Here is a 17,571-nt window from a genome sequence, read left to right as displayed (position 1 = left end):
TTCTGTCACTGAGGCCACATTTGACACAGCCAGCCACATGTTGGCCTGATAATGTCAATATCATTTCCTTCATCAGCTGTCAGCTCAATGCCCGCTCCTTGTCACTAAAACAGTGTGAAAATAAAGAACTCCCACACTTGGTGACAGTGCTTGAGCTGCACAATAAACCCCCTTGAGTCCTAGAGTCAGTAATTAAGGGGCATCCAAATGTCCCCCCCCTACAGTCTGCTGCATCACTGACAACAATCTTTAATGGAACAGTTCAACATTTAGGTTAAGACACTTTCTTGCTGAGAGTTAAGATGAGAAAATTGTACAGCAGTCATGTCTGGGTGCCAATACAAAGCCTAAGGCATCAGTCAGCTACTTCAATTTAGCCTGGCTCACTCCAAAGTTAACAAAACACACCTGCATCATTAACGTCTGGTTCAGACCAAGTTTAGCTTGTTTTTTTTAAATTAAAGTAATGTCATGTGTTTGGCAGGGGAAAAGTCCGATGACTCACTTCTGTCATGATGTAGCCTACTGAAGTGCAAATTTTGCAACCTCCAGCTGCTTCAGGGTATTAAAGGTTAACTACAGCGGAGGTGGCCCATCTGCATACAGGCCCTGCGAAAGTACTCATTAAAAAACTGCAGAGTAATCCAAGCTATGCAACCGAACCGGGGGCTTGAAGAACCCTTCCATCGTGAAACCCATAAACAGCACATGATACAAGCTTAATGTTTATGTGCTGCCTGTATGTGAAGTTACACCCCCCACCTCACCCTCATTCTGTCACGCATGTAAGTCTGTCAGGTCCAGCTTGACGTGTGGGGGAGGGACCACACAATGCACATGCCAACTGCACAAAAACATGTGCAGAGCCCTGAGCATCTTCCTCATCCTTCCCTCCCAAAAACTGTGTTGGTGTAATCAGATTACACTGTCAGTAGAGTTGTGCCTGGCTGCTGCCAGTAGCACAGATCCATAACTTATCGAAAGCTGATTAACACATCAACCCCCGTGCTTGTGCCTGCTAAGAACGAGGAGCTGTGCGGTTGTCAGGATTACTTAAGTGTGAACCAAAGACTGAGGCTTCCAGATGTGAGAGCAGTGCATTAACCGTCACTGCTATAACCACAAGCTCCTGTCACTGTGACACTTCAAGCTGGGCTTTACATTTTAAAATATACTTTAATAATCGCACAATAGTTTACTGTAATATTAAAGAAAAAAAAACAAATAGGGTATAATGAGGTGGAAGCAGATGAGCTGCGACAGCAAATGGCGTCTCATTAAGAATCCAAACGTCATTAAAGGATGCAGCTGCTTCTGACCTTTGACATGGATTGAGAAAATCTCTCGTTTGATATCTTGAGTGCCTCCTTCAGCACTGCAATTAAATCTGAGCTGAAAGCTCTGCGCTGCTCCTTTTCAGCTCCCTTGGGATCTCAGACTGTAGGATGCCTCCTGGTGGTGACTTCTGGCAGTCAGATGACATCTAGAAATCCTCCCCCAATTCCCTAATGAGCTGTAATTTTCACCAATAGCAGAGCTACTTTAGGATTTTTTTTTTTTTGCAGGGTTGGCTTCTGCAAAAGGCCCGTCTTGTGCAGTCTTGGCAGGATGGTAAATTGGCGCGATGAGTCCTGACAGCAGTACAGTCTTGGCCACGAGCACAAACTGCCGTGCTTACGTAACCAGCCTATTGTTACCGCCCTGTCACTGCCATTAAAATTCATAGGATTCACATGAAAATGCGACCCAAACAACTGTCTGCTGCTGCAGCGGAAGATTGAGAAGCAGGCGGATGGATGAGATTCAAATGAGCTAAAAGTGAAAGCACCACACAGATGGCCAGTCCACTGAACTCTTGGTCCCGTTTCAGCCTATAGGTCACTGTACTGGGGACAACTGGGCCCTCTCCAAAGAGCAGAGGAGGCACAGTGAAGGCAGCACTGGGAACAACTCAGCTGACACTCCTTCACACCTTGATGACAAACCCCATCTGTTTGTAGCAGTACTATCAAAGAATGATCACATGAGGATTATTTATAGCTGCAGGTATAAAACACTCCTCTAGATCAGTCGTTTTGCTTTCTGATCTGCATCACAAAAAAGGTAAAGAGTTGAACGGTTATATCAAAGAACTCTTTTCTATTGTTGTGTTTTGATATTATTCCTTTTACAAGGGAAAATAAGCATTTTTCATCCTGTTAGACATCTTTAACCCTTCACATTTACTTTGCAACTCACTGAAGGGCATTACAATGCAGAAAGCCGAGTGTGGATTTAAATGTCTCTTTAATTGGGATCAAGGGATTTCCTCATTATCGGCAGAGACAAAAGGAAAATGGCAAAACAGCAACCAAAAGTAATTTAAATATAGATTCACACAGCTCATACTCCCTGGAGAATAAACCACGAAAGTCGAGAAAACGAAAACAGGATTTAGTAATATTTCCACTAAGGACTGTGATCATGATGTGGAAACCCCCCCTTCTTTTTTTAGAACCATTAATAGCGCAGTGCCCATGTGGCTTTATTGTACCGGGATGTAAACATGTTAATTTTGTCTGGTGGAATTTACTTTGGAGCCAGCCTCTAGTGGCCAACAGAGGAATTGCAGTTTTTTTTTTTGGGCATTTTAGCATTTGCTTTATTTTCAACCCTGAAATTTGGCGCTTGTCAAATCCAAAAACCACACATTCATAGAGGTGGGGAGGTGCTTGTACAGTAAGACAGCACTCCTCCTTCTAAAATATGCTCTCTCTCTCTCTCTCTCTCTCTCTCACACACACACACACACACACTTAGATATAATTATGCAGGTGTTTCCACACTGTTCAGATGGAATGATTTATTCATAATTATGATAGCATAATAAAACAATGAACATTGAAAGCACTGACAGTTGAACCCAAGGCCTCTCACACACAGCATGCACCACCCCGACCCTAGCATTCACAGAGACACTGAACATCCCTAACGGCAAGTTGCTCCTGGCTTCTGAAAAGCGTCCTTTTTTAACTCTGTCCAAGTCAGTTTTTCCTTGTTCTTTTTTTTTTAATCCTTTAAATATATTTTGATATAAAAACAAGCCCACGTATGATGAATCAACCATGTTTGTGAACTGCCTCTCCCCCTTCTTCTCCTGTTATTGCCCTGCCACCCAACCACCCACCTACCGCTCCTCTGGGCGGTCTTTAAGGAAGGATGAACATGACACTGGCCCCCTCCAAGTCTCCTCACTTCCTATTCTCGTGCTCTTCATGGATGCTTGGATTAACAAAGCAAAAACCAAAAAAAAAAAAAAAAAAAGTCTGATGTAAAGATGGTGGAGGTGAAGGAGATGCCACTTAAAAAAACCCCAAACAGTTTCATAACCTCTGGAACAAAGAAAGCAATAAAAAAAGATTTTGTTTAAAAAATAAAAATTGAAACCATAACAGTCCAATCAAAAGAAGTGTTGGAGGGAAGTCTGGAGCTCTGTAGACTGGAGGCACTTTGGCACAGAGCGAAGGCCCCACACCTGACAACAAGGCCGAGGGAAAGCAAGGAGGGATGCAAGGAAGGAATGACAGAGTTGGGCTGAAAGGCATGCAAAGCCACATGGTGATATGGGAATCTGGGAATGATCGAGTGGGGTGGACTGGAGAAGAAAAGAGCACCTGACAAACGTGGAGGAAAAGGCCAGCCTCCCCTCCAGTTAATGCCATGTTCAGGAGAGGAGGAGGAGGGGAGGAAATACAAAGAAACAAAAGGGAACTTTCACATAGAAGAAGAAGAGCAATTTGGACCAAGTGACAAAGAGAAGGGAGAGTGAGTGAGCAGTGGCAGGTGTAGGAGGAGGAAAGAGAAGCGGCCCATCGCGAGAAGAGGAAATTGTCTGGCAAAAGCTATACAACACAAACAGGAAAACAGTCCTAGTGTGAAAGCAGAGGACGGCTGGTGGACGGTGGAGGTCGGGGGAGGGGGCACAGCGTAGCAGTCCCACAGGTCAAGAGGCTTGGCAGGTAGGAGGAAAGTGCTGTGGTCCCTCTTCTCCTTCTCCTCCTCCCACTTTACAGCTGTGCTGGGCTGCATCTCGCCCCCGTCCTCTTCCCCCGGTACCCCCCACAAGCACCTCCTCTTCACAGGTAGAGCTCCTTGGCTCTGATATGCTGGAGCTTCTCCCTCAGCATGCGGAAGGAGGGCCGCATCACGGGATCCAAGGTCCAGCACTGCTTCATCAGGTCGTACACCACGGCGGGGCAGCCGTCTGGGGCATCCATCTTGTACCCTTTCTCTACCCGAGGCACCACTTCTTTCAACGGCTGAGAGACACAGACAAAGAAATGCTGACATTAGCTCAACATTTTGATCAGTCAAACTGATGCAATGGACTCAAAGGTGATGCAATATTCCAGGCAAAGGTAACTACATAACAAGAATAACTAAAAATAACTAAAAATGCGAACGTATCAACCGGTGACACATCACCTGCTTCAGTTGTTTCATGGCATGAATGAGGCCAACACAGAGAACCAGCAGTTACACTGATCTTGCACAAAAATAAATAAATGGTTCAGGCAATAAAGCCTGCCATCTGCTGGTGTATGTCAGACGTCAGCGAGCCACAGAAAATCCCATAAAGGTACTTACAATTCTAGGATAAGGCACACGCCCAAAGGAGTAGATCTCCCACAGTAGGATCCCATAACTCCAAACGTCTGACTTAGTGGAAAACCTCTGTTGGATTAAGAGAGAAGCCGAAATTCATACATTATACATAAAGGCATTCAGAAAGCAGATCAGGCTTGCGCCTCCCTCCAGACCAACAAAACCAGGTCGTACAGTACATGCACCCCCACGGTGGATTTTAAACCAAACAATCAAGATGTGACTGAAGTGCACACTTTCAACTTTAATTCAAGGGCATTAACAAAAGGACTGCTTAAACTTAAGGAATTGCTGACATTTTTATAGACAGTCCCTCATTTTCATTTTAAATATAAAGATTTCCACTCTATAACTGTCCATTTCCACTGCACTGCTGCCACAGCCATTATATTTTGGTCTGCTGCCTTGACCCTCGCATATACACACACACACACACACACACACACCGTCTGTGTTTTTTTAAACCAACATTAAGATGTTGGCATCAAATTCAGAAACATTTCTCATTCTCAACATTTTCAGTTAAACTCAGGCCTTAATTCATTAACATTTCAGTGAATTTGTTTACACATTGTCCTAACTTTGTTGGAAATAGAGCTGAATAATTATTTTTCCCCCCCATATTTGCAGCTTGTTCAACAGTCATACACTCTTTGCTGTCAGGCTCTGGGTGCCCAGAGTTACTTTATCTGGGCAGAAATTCTGGGCAGCTTGACAGATGATTCGATTAAGATGTTGAGAAAACCTTTGGGCTTGCTTTTACTCTCCAGCAGGAAAACTGTTTATGAGCCACTAAACACCACTCTTTGTTAAACTGGCCTCTTTAAATACTTTTAGGGCAGACAAACACACTATTAATGAACTTGCTAGACCCGGGATCAAGATTATACCACTATTTAAAAGACTGTCTTGGACTGGCACTCTCATTCAAATAAACTGATATCCTGCAGCCTCCCCTTTTTAATCCATTTTAAATAAACCGCCCTTATTCAGATCAATTAAGAGTCGAGTCAGCAACATCAACCCTGTCTCATCCCATCACCTTCTCTCTTAGTGCTTCTGGGGATGTCCATTTGACGGGCAGCTTGGCAGTGTCCTGTATGGAGGATGCCTCCTTGGTGAGGCCGAAGTCGCTGACCTTGGCGATGTTATCGTCAGAAACCAGCACATTGCGAGCCGCCAGGTCTCTGTGGACGAAGTTATTGGCTTCCAGGTACTCCATAGCTTCACACACGTCACTGCCAGGAAAGAGGATGAGTGAGAACTGGCTAACTAATATAGGGCAATAGGTGGTTGAGGATTTTACTTTTATCACCTGCCCTTGTCAGGAAAATTAGCTTGGCTAGAGGGAAAACTAAGCCATTATGATTTTCAATTTAGTTTCAGATGTAAATGCTCCAAAATGTTTTTTCACTACTGTAAGTTATTTCAAAACTTACAAGGCTGGCACAGAAAAATGAAACTTCAACTGATTAATTTGAGACAAACATATAATAATGCTCATCTGAAAGCTTACACTCATTCTTTGTACTGATCACAATGGACTTAACTTGCTTTAGATAACAATATTAGCTAGATAATTATTAAATTAAAATAAATAAGGATGTATGAGTTGCAGCAAACAACGTTCATGTTACTGCTATGACACTTTTCTCCTGAAGTTCAGTAAGAACGCAGAGGGTTAAAAGTGGCAGTGATTTAGTTTCAGATCCCGAAAAGAGCAGTTTAAAAATGTTCTTTTAAATAATTCTTTAAATAATTGCTTGAAAGAGACTCACAGTGAGAACTTGAGTAAGCAGTCTCCACCGAGAACAGTCCGCCCTCGAGAGCGCAGGTAGTCCACTAGGCTGCCCTGTGGTGCAGTTTGGATTATTAACACAATGCTTACATTCAAGAAAGTCTCACAGAAAACTGTGTAGGTACATTTTTTAGCATGAATAGCCTGAGTAAAAACCAAATCGATGACCCCGTGCGAAAAAAGAAAACATGTCAAAGTATTTTTTTTTAATAAGGGGAAACATTTGTTTCATCTGTACAATAACAAGTGTTTTAAAAATCCATTTGCTGTTTTACATGAGGTCACAGTCGTCATCATTTCTTGGCTTAGAAGCAAATGCCTCCTCTAGTGCACAACCTGTAACCCCCTCTGCAGATGAAACAAACAAGATATAAATCTTTTTGTACCCGCTGAATGGGGTCAGGTCAGGTGTTTTCCAGTGTCTCCTGTCTTTATGCTAAGCAAGGCTAACAACTGTTTCATTAGCGTGGTTTTGACTGTGTTTTATTCTCCTAATGTACTGAACTAGCGTTTAAATCGCAGAGGGTTAATGCGAGCATGTACCATTTCCAGTTTTAGAACTTGTCATAAAAGAGCACTTGGGCTGACCTTAGCCATGTATTCTGTGACGATGTAGAGACTGCCCCTCTCCTCCACGATTACCCCTAGCAACTGCACCAGGTTGTTGTGCCTCAGTTGCCTGTCGAAACACAGAAACAGAGGGGGAAAAAAATATGCGGTAAGCATGCAGTAAAATATTTTTTAAAAATCATGGTCAACTTCTACCCACAAAAATGACAAAGGATGACCTAATATTTGATGAAGAAACATGTCTGCAGACAGAAACATCTGTGGTGGTGTGAAGTACAAAAAGCAATAGCTGCGGATCTTACGTCATGACAGAAGCCTCAGCGATGAAAGCCTGTGCTGTAGCGTCATTTTTGATGCACTTGACCGCCACCTTGGTCCCTCTGTAGTCTCCTACCATCACATCTGACAAGGACACAGAGGGGACAAAGTTTTAGTACATTCTCCAAGGTGACCTTGGCCTGATGTGAGAAATGAAAATGAAATATGAAAATATCCTGTTTAAATTTGGTTCTTACCCCCAAACTCCCCTTTGCCAATGGTCTGGAGGAGTTTCAACTCTTTTCTGTTCAAGGCCCAGCCACCTGCCAAAAGAGGACGTTAATGACACTCTGCAATCATAATGTAAGTAATAATATTATTCCAAAAAGGCGTTATGAAAAAAATCCTCTGTTCATGACTTTGCAGTTACAGCAGCTATTTTCTTGTTAAAATAACTTTGACAATGATGTATATCCTTTAAGCAGGAGAATTAATCTTTGCATTTCTCTAGTGTAAGAATTAGCTGGGTCAGATGGGTATGTGAGGGTAAATAAAGACAGACAGAGCTGGAGATTGACCTTGAGAGCCGGTGAAGCCCAGCAGTCGTTCCCAGCCACACAAAGATTAACCACCCTCAGTTGATTAATGCTATTAAAGCTCGTAGGAGACGCAGGATTTCTCTGTACACTGTGTGTGTGTGTTCATGCATCTGATACTGTGAGGTTAATGTGGCATATAAAGACAAGCATAACAAAGTGTCCCTGTGTGTATTGGTGCCAGTGTCCCTGTAGGGCTGTGTAATGAGCTCTATGTGCTCTTACTCCTAGAGAATTCGTCTTGCGCTGCCACTGTTCCCTCCATCAACTTCGGTTTAATCAGCCTGGTACAAAGGCCATCAGCGTCTTTGGTGTAGTGCTGGAGAGAGAAAGTTTGAGAATTAAATACAATCTCCATGCATAAAGAAAAAAAAAGTATGTATGCTTCAAGTGTTAAAAGTTACAAAGAAAATCCTCTCTCAAAAGGTTTTCCCTGAATTTAGGTCAGCAGTATATACTGTACTGTGCCACTGTACCTAGCTGAATGATCCGATACGGATGTTCTTGGATTACTTCATACTGTTGAGTCTATATACAAGCTTTTGATATGCAAAACAAAAGAGAGGCTGATGTTCGGGGCCACCCTCTGCAGAAAAATGTGACGGTAGCGATGAAAAGAAGATTCAAGCTGTGTTGTCAGATTTTATGAGAGGAGGCTCCATCCACCAAACAGGTACAGCATGACAGGTTTACCTTTTATCAACATGCATCTTTGTTAAAGACGAGGAGGCTCGTCTTGAGGGACGACAGAATCCCGGCCTCATTTCCATATGAAAGATGGAATAAAACAGGAGCAGCAAAGTTGGGAGGATTTACAGCAGAGTACAAAGCGAGAAAACACAGTAAGGTGTTCGCCTGAAGTTTAAGGGCTGCTTCTGCTGCTCTGTAAAATTTAACTCCAGCTCCAGTCAGAAGTACTCTATTAAAGCAGTGTGTGTTTCTAATCAGCTCCAGTTACAAAAGACATGAGTACATTTTCAGATTTGCCCTTTTTCCAGCTCTAAAACAAACCAAAAAAATCCACCAGAATAAAGTTTTATTACTTTAAAAGCTCTATTTTTTTTCTTTAAATTCGTGTAGTTGAAGAGACAGATGATCCACTATGTCTAAACTTACTAAAGGTCTTTTATGTGTCTTTCACTGCATTTCCATTTGAAACGATTCCTACTCATGTTACACAGAGACTCATCCACTGTGTAAAACATTTTAGCTTCCTTCCCTTTAAGACAGATTTCTTTTGATTGGCTGTCCTTTGGTAAAGTTTGTGGGTGGGTCTCCTATGCTCACAGCCTGAGTTGCGTGTCTGAGATGACCAAATTATGGATATCAGCCCTTACTGACATCATGCAGACCCATTAGTAGACTTGTTTGTTACTGGAAACTTTGAACATGTTTAATATGATATGAGCATCCACCATTGTAAAACAAAATAAGAAAAAGCATAAGGTGTAGTCTCTTTAAGCTACTTCAGATGTGGACAGATCAAGGGACAACAATACGGAGGGCAAGTCACTTATAAAATTACATCCCCTGCAGCTTTGGCTACTATATAAAATGCTTAAATAATCACTACACTACAGAAAAGTAACTATCAACAGAAGTCAGTTAAAAAAACAAACAAACAAAAAACACAAAGGAATAAAAATCTACACTTTAAAGTCAGACACACTGTGATGAAAAGATCACACTTGGGAAATGTTTAAACCTCTGCTGGACACTGTCAGTATTAGTGTAAAGGTGAGGTTCCTGGGGAGCATTTACTGTGGGAACAAGGAGGAGGGTGAGAGGGCTGGTGCATTTGCACCAAGCTGACAATACAGGGATGACTCGTCTACCTACAGAGAGCTCTGCTGTCAGATGGAGGCAGCGTGCAAAGTATGTGGTACAACCGGTCTTTGGGCCACTCTGGCATGTACTGTTGCTGGTCTGTCTGCCAGCCACGGAGAAGAGTGAGGTTATAACATATAAACAGCTGAAGTGACAATGACAGTGACAAGTGTCCACTGCAGCTGCTGTCTCTACTTTTTATACTGTATTTCCGATCTTTTAAGATTTTTTTCCACAATCCTCTCATTCAAGATGAACTCTTCTGTCACTCCCTTCCCTATTCTGGCCCACTTGTCAACCAATCGCCTTTCAGCAGACGCATACATCATCTGCTTCCAGCGATGTGCAGATAGGTTTTGGAAGACTGCATGGCAGCAGACCTGACATGGGTGAAAACGCCTCTCTGCTGTCTGTCCAAATGGAAACGTGTATGCAGACACATTTGTGGGACCATATTACACTTTACAGTTCATCCTTATAAAGACAACAAAATAATCTAATCCCAGTCCATATCTGCTTATCAATTTAGGATAGTATTACAAAGGCAAGGACCCTGTTTGTCACGGCAAGTAAAGAAATAAAGACCATCTGCGTTGAATTGCAAAGGCAAAAAAAAAAATCATGTGAAAAGAAATCAGTGCCTCCTTAAGTGATAGCAGAAGTTACATAAATCATGAAACCTCTTTGTGACCACTGTTACACAACTGTGGACTGATGTGATGACTATAGACTGTAAGATATGATTATAACCACCAGGGGGCAGCATGGTGAAGGAAGGCTGAAGACAAATTAACTGCACATGTAAAATAGCCACAGTTATACACAAATGATGCATTTAGATTATGTATAGCATTTATCAGGTCATTATTTATCATTTCTGAAGCGTTGCCTATATGATCTTGAAAAAGACAGCCCTGAACGGACCTTAATTAGCATTGCTTATATAACAAATAATCACTGAAATGCAATCTTAGAATGCATGACAATGTGTTTTTAGAGCACAAGTGGCTAAATCACAATCTTCCCATGTGTAATTAGCAGAGAAAGGTGTGATCACAGAGTTGAAACAGCCAGTGAGCACCCTAACAGACAATACTTTGACTGTGCAATTACACCCCTAAAAATACCATATGGAGCGAGCTTTGCTTTTGTTTTTGTTTTGTTTTGTTATTTTTAAAAACCACGTGCATCAGAGGATGCGCTGACTGAAGACAGAGGTCTGCCAGCATTTGATGTGTAGGTCTATATGAAGAATAACAGAGCAGAGGAACACCGAGCGAGCCGGAAAAACACACAAGAATGTAAGGAATTCTATCATGCGCAATTATAGAGAAAGAAGAGACAAGGGAATGCAGACAGGCTACAGAATAAAGATGTAAAGAGATACCGAAAGAAAGAAACATAGCAGGGTAAAGCAGGGAGACGGAGACAGTGGAGGGCGAAAGGAAGATACGGAGATGAGAGGAGGAGGAGGACAGAAAGCAATATGCCAGGTATCCACCAGGGAACACAAAGACAGAAAGAAAGGAGGAGGGAGGGAGGTGGAGAAAGGAAGTAGAGGCTGAACTGAGCCCGGAGGGTGAGTGTGTGTTGGAGAGTGTGTGTGAGAGAGAGAGATTGTGGGTGGCTGATAACAAGAATGCGCTGGGGATGTAGATGGTCTCGTTGCCAGCTGGCACATTCCTGCCTGTCCACTTCCAACGCCCCACAAGGCAAAAAAGATGAGGCCCAATTAAAAGTGTGATAGCCGCCAATCCAGCTCTTCTCTTTATCTAAGAGGATGAAAGGCCTTTATCTCGCTCCCTCTCCGTTTCTATCATCATGTCTCCCCGTCTTCCCCTTTCCACACTCCGTCCTTCCTCTGAACCAGCTTACAGAGAGCAGTCAGGGAGTGAGAGGATCAGACAGCTTTTTGAAGGATACGTACTTGAGTCAGAGTTTTGGGAGAAGTCCACAGAGATATTCAGCATGTGTGTCCTTTACAGAGTTATGTAATCAAACTGCTGCATCATTTATCACCATATAACTACCACAACTTATTTCTATTAGCTGTCGTGCCATGCAGTTTAGAAGATGGATTCCAATTGTTTACTCCTAATAAAAAAACAAAACAACTTTTTTGTTGATTCAAACAGGTTTACATTTTCCTTTTTACCAAACAAATAAAAAATAATCAATAACCAAAGACTGCAGGTGTAATGTAAGATAATCAGCTTTTAATGCAACTGACTGACTGTCACAAATGCTAGGGGAATGTGATGGGATCATTGGGTGACCTAGGGCTGCTCAATTAATCGAATTTTAATCACGATTACGATCTGGGCTTTCAACGATCATTAAAAATGACAGCCGATTATTAGCCCCTCCCTCGTGCTTTACTCTCACGCTGCTCCGTGTGGCAAATCCAGCGCACCTCTCTGCATTTCGAACATGCGTCACAACAATTAAGAGCAGCGGTCCCCAACCCCTGGGCCTTGGTCCGTGAGTCGTTTGGTACCGGGCCGTGAGAGTTGAGGCTCAGGTGTGAAATGTATGGTTTCAGGGTTTTTATCGGTTTTCAGCGTTATTTTGTTATCGTTTTGATCGTAAACTCGGTTTTCCTTGGTCTTTTCACGTGTGTTATGAATAACTATTCTTTTTTTCGGTACCGGTACTAGTTTTATTTTGTTGCATTTATCCGCGACACCTTAAAGGCCGGTCCGTGAAAATATTGTCGGGCATAAACCGGTCCGTGGCGCAAAAAAGGTTGGAGACCGCTGATTAAGAGGACCCGAGGGAAGCTCGGAAAGCTAAGCAGAAGTTATTTGGAGAGGAGAGTGACTGCTGTTGGTTGAAAAGAGAGGTAAAAAAAAAAGACTTCAGTGGTGTTGCACACTATTTTATATTATTTTTTAAAGTCATTATTCAATACATTCTTATTGTTAACCCTTTAAAGAGCCGCACGTTCAGTTTTGTGTATCTATTTTTAAATCCCTGTAGAACCTGAACCGCGTAAGCTAGCGCAATAATTTGTTTTGTATATGAAACCGGAGGAGTTGTACTTACATCTTATGCCATCAGCTTGTCCTCGGTCACGGTTTCCTTCCACATAAAACTTTGCAAAAATTGCATAAAAAGCGCTTGCAGGAACAAAAACATAATATTACAGAAACACGCGTTGCCACTTCCCACAGTGAAACAGACGTCAGCACGAACTGTCGCATGTCCGCCATTTCCTGCCCTAAACCGGCAGTGACGTCATTTTTGCGGAAAATGTAGTTTTTTACTTGTAGGCCTTAAAAGCCTATACTGGTGTTTTTATAAGTCATGTTTGACTTTTCTGAATAGTTTCTGTGATGCTTAGAACTCGAATTACACTGCTGGAAATAGTTTATTTTGATGCACCTGCTGTTTTCTTTGCAAATTTGCATCATAGGATTGTTTTTCGTTTTTCCTGCAGTATATAAAAATTGGTGCATCTCAAAAATAAAACTATGAAGACACTCAAAATAAATTTCCTGTTGTTGTAAACTATTTTTTGCAACTTTTTTGTATTTAAAGTTTTGAGGGATAAGCCTCTTAAATTTCTCCAAGTAGAAATATATGTAACAAAAACGATTTTCAATTAATTTTTTTTGTAGTTTATTGCACTTTTATGCAATTAATGTAGTTACTATGGACTTAATGCATACATATTATTAAATTATGGGCTATAACAGTTGTATTGATGTATAGTAACTTGAAATGCTCCCAGAAATGGCACTACAGCATGTATAAAAAAAAATATATATATATAAGCTCTGGCGGACTTGGTTCTATAGTAGGTCTTAAAGGGTTAAATAAATATCGTCAAATAATCGAGATCTCAATTTCAGTGAAAATAATTGTGATTATCATTTTTGCCATAATCGAGCAGCCCTAGTGTGACCTAATGGACAATGAGATACAATATTTAACTGTAGAAAATACGTGATATAAGAGGCTTTTAGCTCTGTAATAGACTAGAAACAAGTCTCTCGTACAGTGTTAACTGTGTTAAGATCTAAAACACCTTTGATAGACAGACGAAGCATATCTGAGAGGATAAACAGTTGGCCTGAAACAAACAGAAATATAAATTCTCATAGGAATTATATAACAACCTTTTAAGGGGAAAACAAAAAAAACCAAAACAAAACAAGTAGGTTTGTTTTCCTGCTGCTCTTCAGTTTTACTGAAGAAACTCTGCTTGTTTCGGCTGCTCCCTTATTCACAAGGGGTCACCACAGCAGATGTAGCACATGTTTGATTTGGCAGATTTTTTCCACCAGATGACCTTCCTAACGCAACCCTCCCACAGGAGGAGATTTAGTTCCTCTCCTGGTCTCAAACTGGGATCTTTCATGTGTCAGGCACATGTGTTAGTTGCTAAACTATGGCGCCACCCTTTCTGAAGAAAACCTAAGATGGAATAAACTTTGTAAAATCACCAACTTTTTTTACTGTAACAGTTATTTTAAGGATCGATACTACTTAATTTGAGCTACCTAAATAAAATGTAGCCTAACTCTCTGTGACCTTCAGGATAGAGGAAGTATGCACTGGAACATTAAAACAAGGTGACATTTAAAGTTTCATTTTCTTACAAATTGCTCTCTTTGACGTTCAGTTAAATGCCTCAAGTCTTTCGGCTCTTAAAAACAAAAACCAGCTGGAAATGATGATGATGATTATGAGAAGGCATTCATCGTTTTTTTACTGCCAAACTGAATGCCAGTAGTACTATTAAAGGTGTTCTGTCAACAAAATTAGACTACAAATAACAGCTATATGCTCTCCATCCTTCCTCACCTCCACCAGCTGCATGAGGTTCTCAAAATACTCTTCCTCGTCGATGGTGAGTTTGCCGTTGTGGTAGATGATGCGGTAGTGCTCCACCTTGCCATCACAGCTGACACACAGGGTGTAATCTCCAGGATAGTTGGTGCTTTCCCTCACCAGGAATAAACCCGTCTCTGGAGGGTAGAGGAGCCGCTCGGCCTGCTCCCGAGTTATCTTCCCATGAAACCAGCTGGAGAGAGTGAAGAGAGGGGTGGGAATGAAGGACGTGAGGAGACAAAGAGGGAAGAGGGAGAGAGAGTATGTCAGACAAAAAGGACACACAGGATTGACTGGAAGTGTTTTATGGCCGCACACAGAGTGTTTATGTAACAATGACGTTGTTTGATCTATGTACAGAAACTCAACTTGTGCCGTTTTTTAAGAATATATCTCCAAAAAGAGAGAGAGAAGAAAACAACTAAATTTCAACCATACAGAGGTACCAAATTCCATGTATCATGGCCCACAGCATTCCTCTGAAATGAGAAGTGAAAAACAAGAGGGGGGCAGTAATGGGAAGCCGACAGCAGCACTTCCACCCTGTTCAGCTTGAATGGTGAAGGGGCGAGGCTGTCTGATCTTGGGGAGTCAGTGAAAAAGTACCTGAACCCAAACAACAGGAAACATGGTGCTAAAACGCACGCACGCATGCATGCGCACACACACATACACAAAGCCTGGGGCAGAGTCGGAAACTGACATACAGGCACTGCAATAACAGGAAAATGCAAAAGCTGCTCAGACAAGGCGGGGAGCAGGATAAAACCAAGTCACCCATTCCCGACTGCGGTCAGAGAGACCAAGAGACGGATTGAACTTTCACCACCCGCTGTAGCGAAAAGGAGGGAGATCAAAAACCAACTCCACCTCCTGTTAAGTTAAAAAGCCGATCACAATTCTGTTGGTTGTGGCAACAAAGAAATGCTTGCTTCCTGATTTAGAAGCTAACTGTTACACAACGAGCATCAACCTCGCCATATGGCTTGATAGGAGGCATCTATATGCTACTGAAGGACGGATTAGACAGCAAGATCACACACTTTGATCTACTCAACCACCATCTTTACAATCATCTGTTACAAAAACAGAATTTTTTCACACTGCTGTTGCTTTTCAATGATAATGCATCCTCCATCGAGCTTAAATGGTAAATGTTTTTTAATCTTTGTTAGATACATTTCAGTTTCCTACAACAAAAGCTAACACCCTATTTCAGTATTCTGAATTTCCTTCCATTCATGGCTATTGATCTGTGGTATTAAGCATAAACACAGGGGGGTATCCCATGTACCCTGCTGATTTCTGCCACTATTTGTATGAAAGGTCACATTAGCCATCAAGAATTGCAAAGGACAAAGTCTCCTTATCGGCACTGGCTGGTCAATGGGTGGTAATTAACAACTATGAATGATTTAGCCCACTTTCCTGTGGCTGCCTCTGTCACGCCCTCCTCCTCTTCAATCACTCCACTTGGTCTCCTCAGACAGCAGAGGCCCTTGTGGTAAAGCTGCTTAACATGGCTCGAGTTGATTAGATCAGAATAGGGAGCTTCTCCGATGGAGAGAAGCTCTTTAACTCCCAATAATCCGAGAGCAGGCGCCAAGAGTGGATGGCCCCAGTAACACAAAGCCCAGTGGTAGACACACACTTGCTGCTTTGTCTCCAGAAATTAACCGCAGTTTTCAGAAATGACATCATATTGAAATAAAAGTGAACAACATGTTCAGCACAACTTGGAAGGAATGAGTAGGACAGCGCAGATGAATACGCCAGCTTTCTTTAGGGTGGTTTGGTTACATGGGTCAGATATCTGCCACATGAGGGCAGTAGATGGAGCAGAGTCAAGTAAAGGAGGCAAGCGCTGTATCTACAGCCGAGTATCAACTGATACGGGTGAACGTTAAAGCAGAAAACCACAGATGAACCCTTACGTAACCCAGAAGAGAGGGAGAGGTCCTCTTCGAGACATTTGCTGATGATTCATAAAAAAATCCAAAAGTCCCTGCAGGATACAGAGAAACGACTTCTGATGACTTGAGTTAAAACACTGAACTATGCAGTGATCTCAAAGGCAGCAATTAGAGCAGAAGGTCAGGATGTGAAAGCATGCTGAATATTTGGGAGTCAAAGAGCAGTGAGTTAGTTTCATAGCACCCTCTTCTTCTTTCCTCCTTTCTTTTAGAAAAGCAACTCTGAGAAGGACATTTGGTTATGGCTGAAAACAAGTTTCATTAAATTCATTCTGAGCTACAGATTAATTACAGCTGTTCCCCACGTTAGCCTTTAATAATCAGTGTTGTTGTGTGCACACAAATCCCTTGTAGCTGCACAAGGCTCATTTTAAGTTACTGCACCACCGGGCCTCCTAATATCACACACAAAACATGCCTGAGCTGAATGACACAGTAACCGAATTTAAAATGGTGTGAACAGACGGTATGAGGTGGCAAATAGAGAGGTCAACGCTTTCAGCAGCAGTTGATGAAGGGAGACAAAGAGGGTCAAAAGTCTATATAAATGTTTCCTGCCAACATTTTAAGAACATATCACTAAGAATAGTTTGAGCTACACATGCAATGCTGACAAGACTGCATTTCACTTTCTATCCGCAGCTGACACCTTTATTGTGTTAATGATTTCCTTCTAGGAGCACGAGAAGAGTTCATTGTTGCTGCACGAGGTTTGAAAGGTACAAGGAAATAAATGAGCAGCTTATGTATATAACTCCTTACTGTCAAAGAAAATTAGATACTTCCAATACTGGAAACACTGAGAAACTGAAATACAATCTGTACTTTATCTTTGACTTAATTAACTTAACTATGCCCATTACAAAAAACCACAACTTTGAGGTCCAACTTACCATTCTCTTCTTGCAATTCATGTACTTCCTACTGAAATTAAGAACTTTCTTCTGCTTTGCAAAGTTTTAAGACTTGTTTATTACCATCTCAAGAGTAAACACAAATGGTCTGACAGCTCTCACAGCTTTCAACATCTTATAGCTCATAGCTCGGTTGCAGCAGCTCGGCTTTCCTG

The 17,571-nt window shown here is 41.9% G+C and overlaps 1 protein-coding gene across 2 annotated transcripts in view; it reads right to left on the bottom strand.

The window, feature by feature from the left end:
* Window positions 1–2,827: 2,827 nt before the first annotated feature.
* cskl (c-src tyrosine kinase-like) overlaps window positions 2,828–17,571 on the bottom strand; it is a 49,079-nt gene continuing 34,335 nt past the window's right edge. For both annotated transcript variants that reach the window (XM_085444410.1, XM_085444329.1), the window contains 9 exons: window positions 14,503–14,722; window positions 8,092–8,185; window positions 7,528–7,593; window positions 7,315–7,414; window positions 7,031–7,121; window positions 6,423–6,496; window positions 5,687–5,882; window positions 4,627–4,713; window positions 2,828–4,298 (listed from right to left, as the gene is read on the bottom strand). In XM_085444410.1, the coding sequence (XP_085300536.1) occupies window positions 4,116–4,298; window positions 4,627–4,713; window positions 5,687–5,882; window positions 6,423–6,496; window positions 7,031–7,121; window positions 7,315–7,414; window positions 7,528–7,593; window positions 8,092–8,185; window positions 14,503–14,722 (1,111 nt within the window). In that variant the 3' untranslated portion in view covers window positions 2,828–4,115. The remainder of the gene's footprint in view (window positions 4,299–4,626; window positions 4,714–5,686; window positions 5,883–6,422; window positions 6,497–7,030; window positions 7,122–7,314; window positions 7,415–7,527; window positions 7,594–8,091; window positions 8,186–14,502; window positions 14,723–17,571) is intronic.

This window comes from Copadichromis virginalis, linkage group LG1 (assembly GCF_057382275.1).
Source record: "Copadichromis virginalis isolate Kocher_CV1m ecotype Utaka linkage group LG1, C_Virginalis_male_GT1.1, whole genome shotgun sequence".
Lineage (NCBI taxonomy): Eukaryota > Metazoa > Chordata > Actinopteri > Cichliformes > Cichlidae > Copadichromis > Copadichromis virginalis.
The sequence above is the reverse complement of the archived record's forward strand: the minus strand, read 5'-3'. Positions and strand labels throughout refer to the sequence as shown.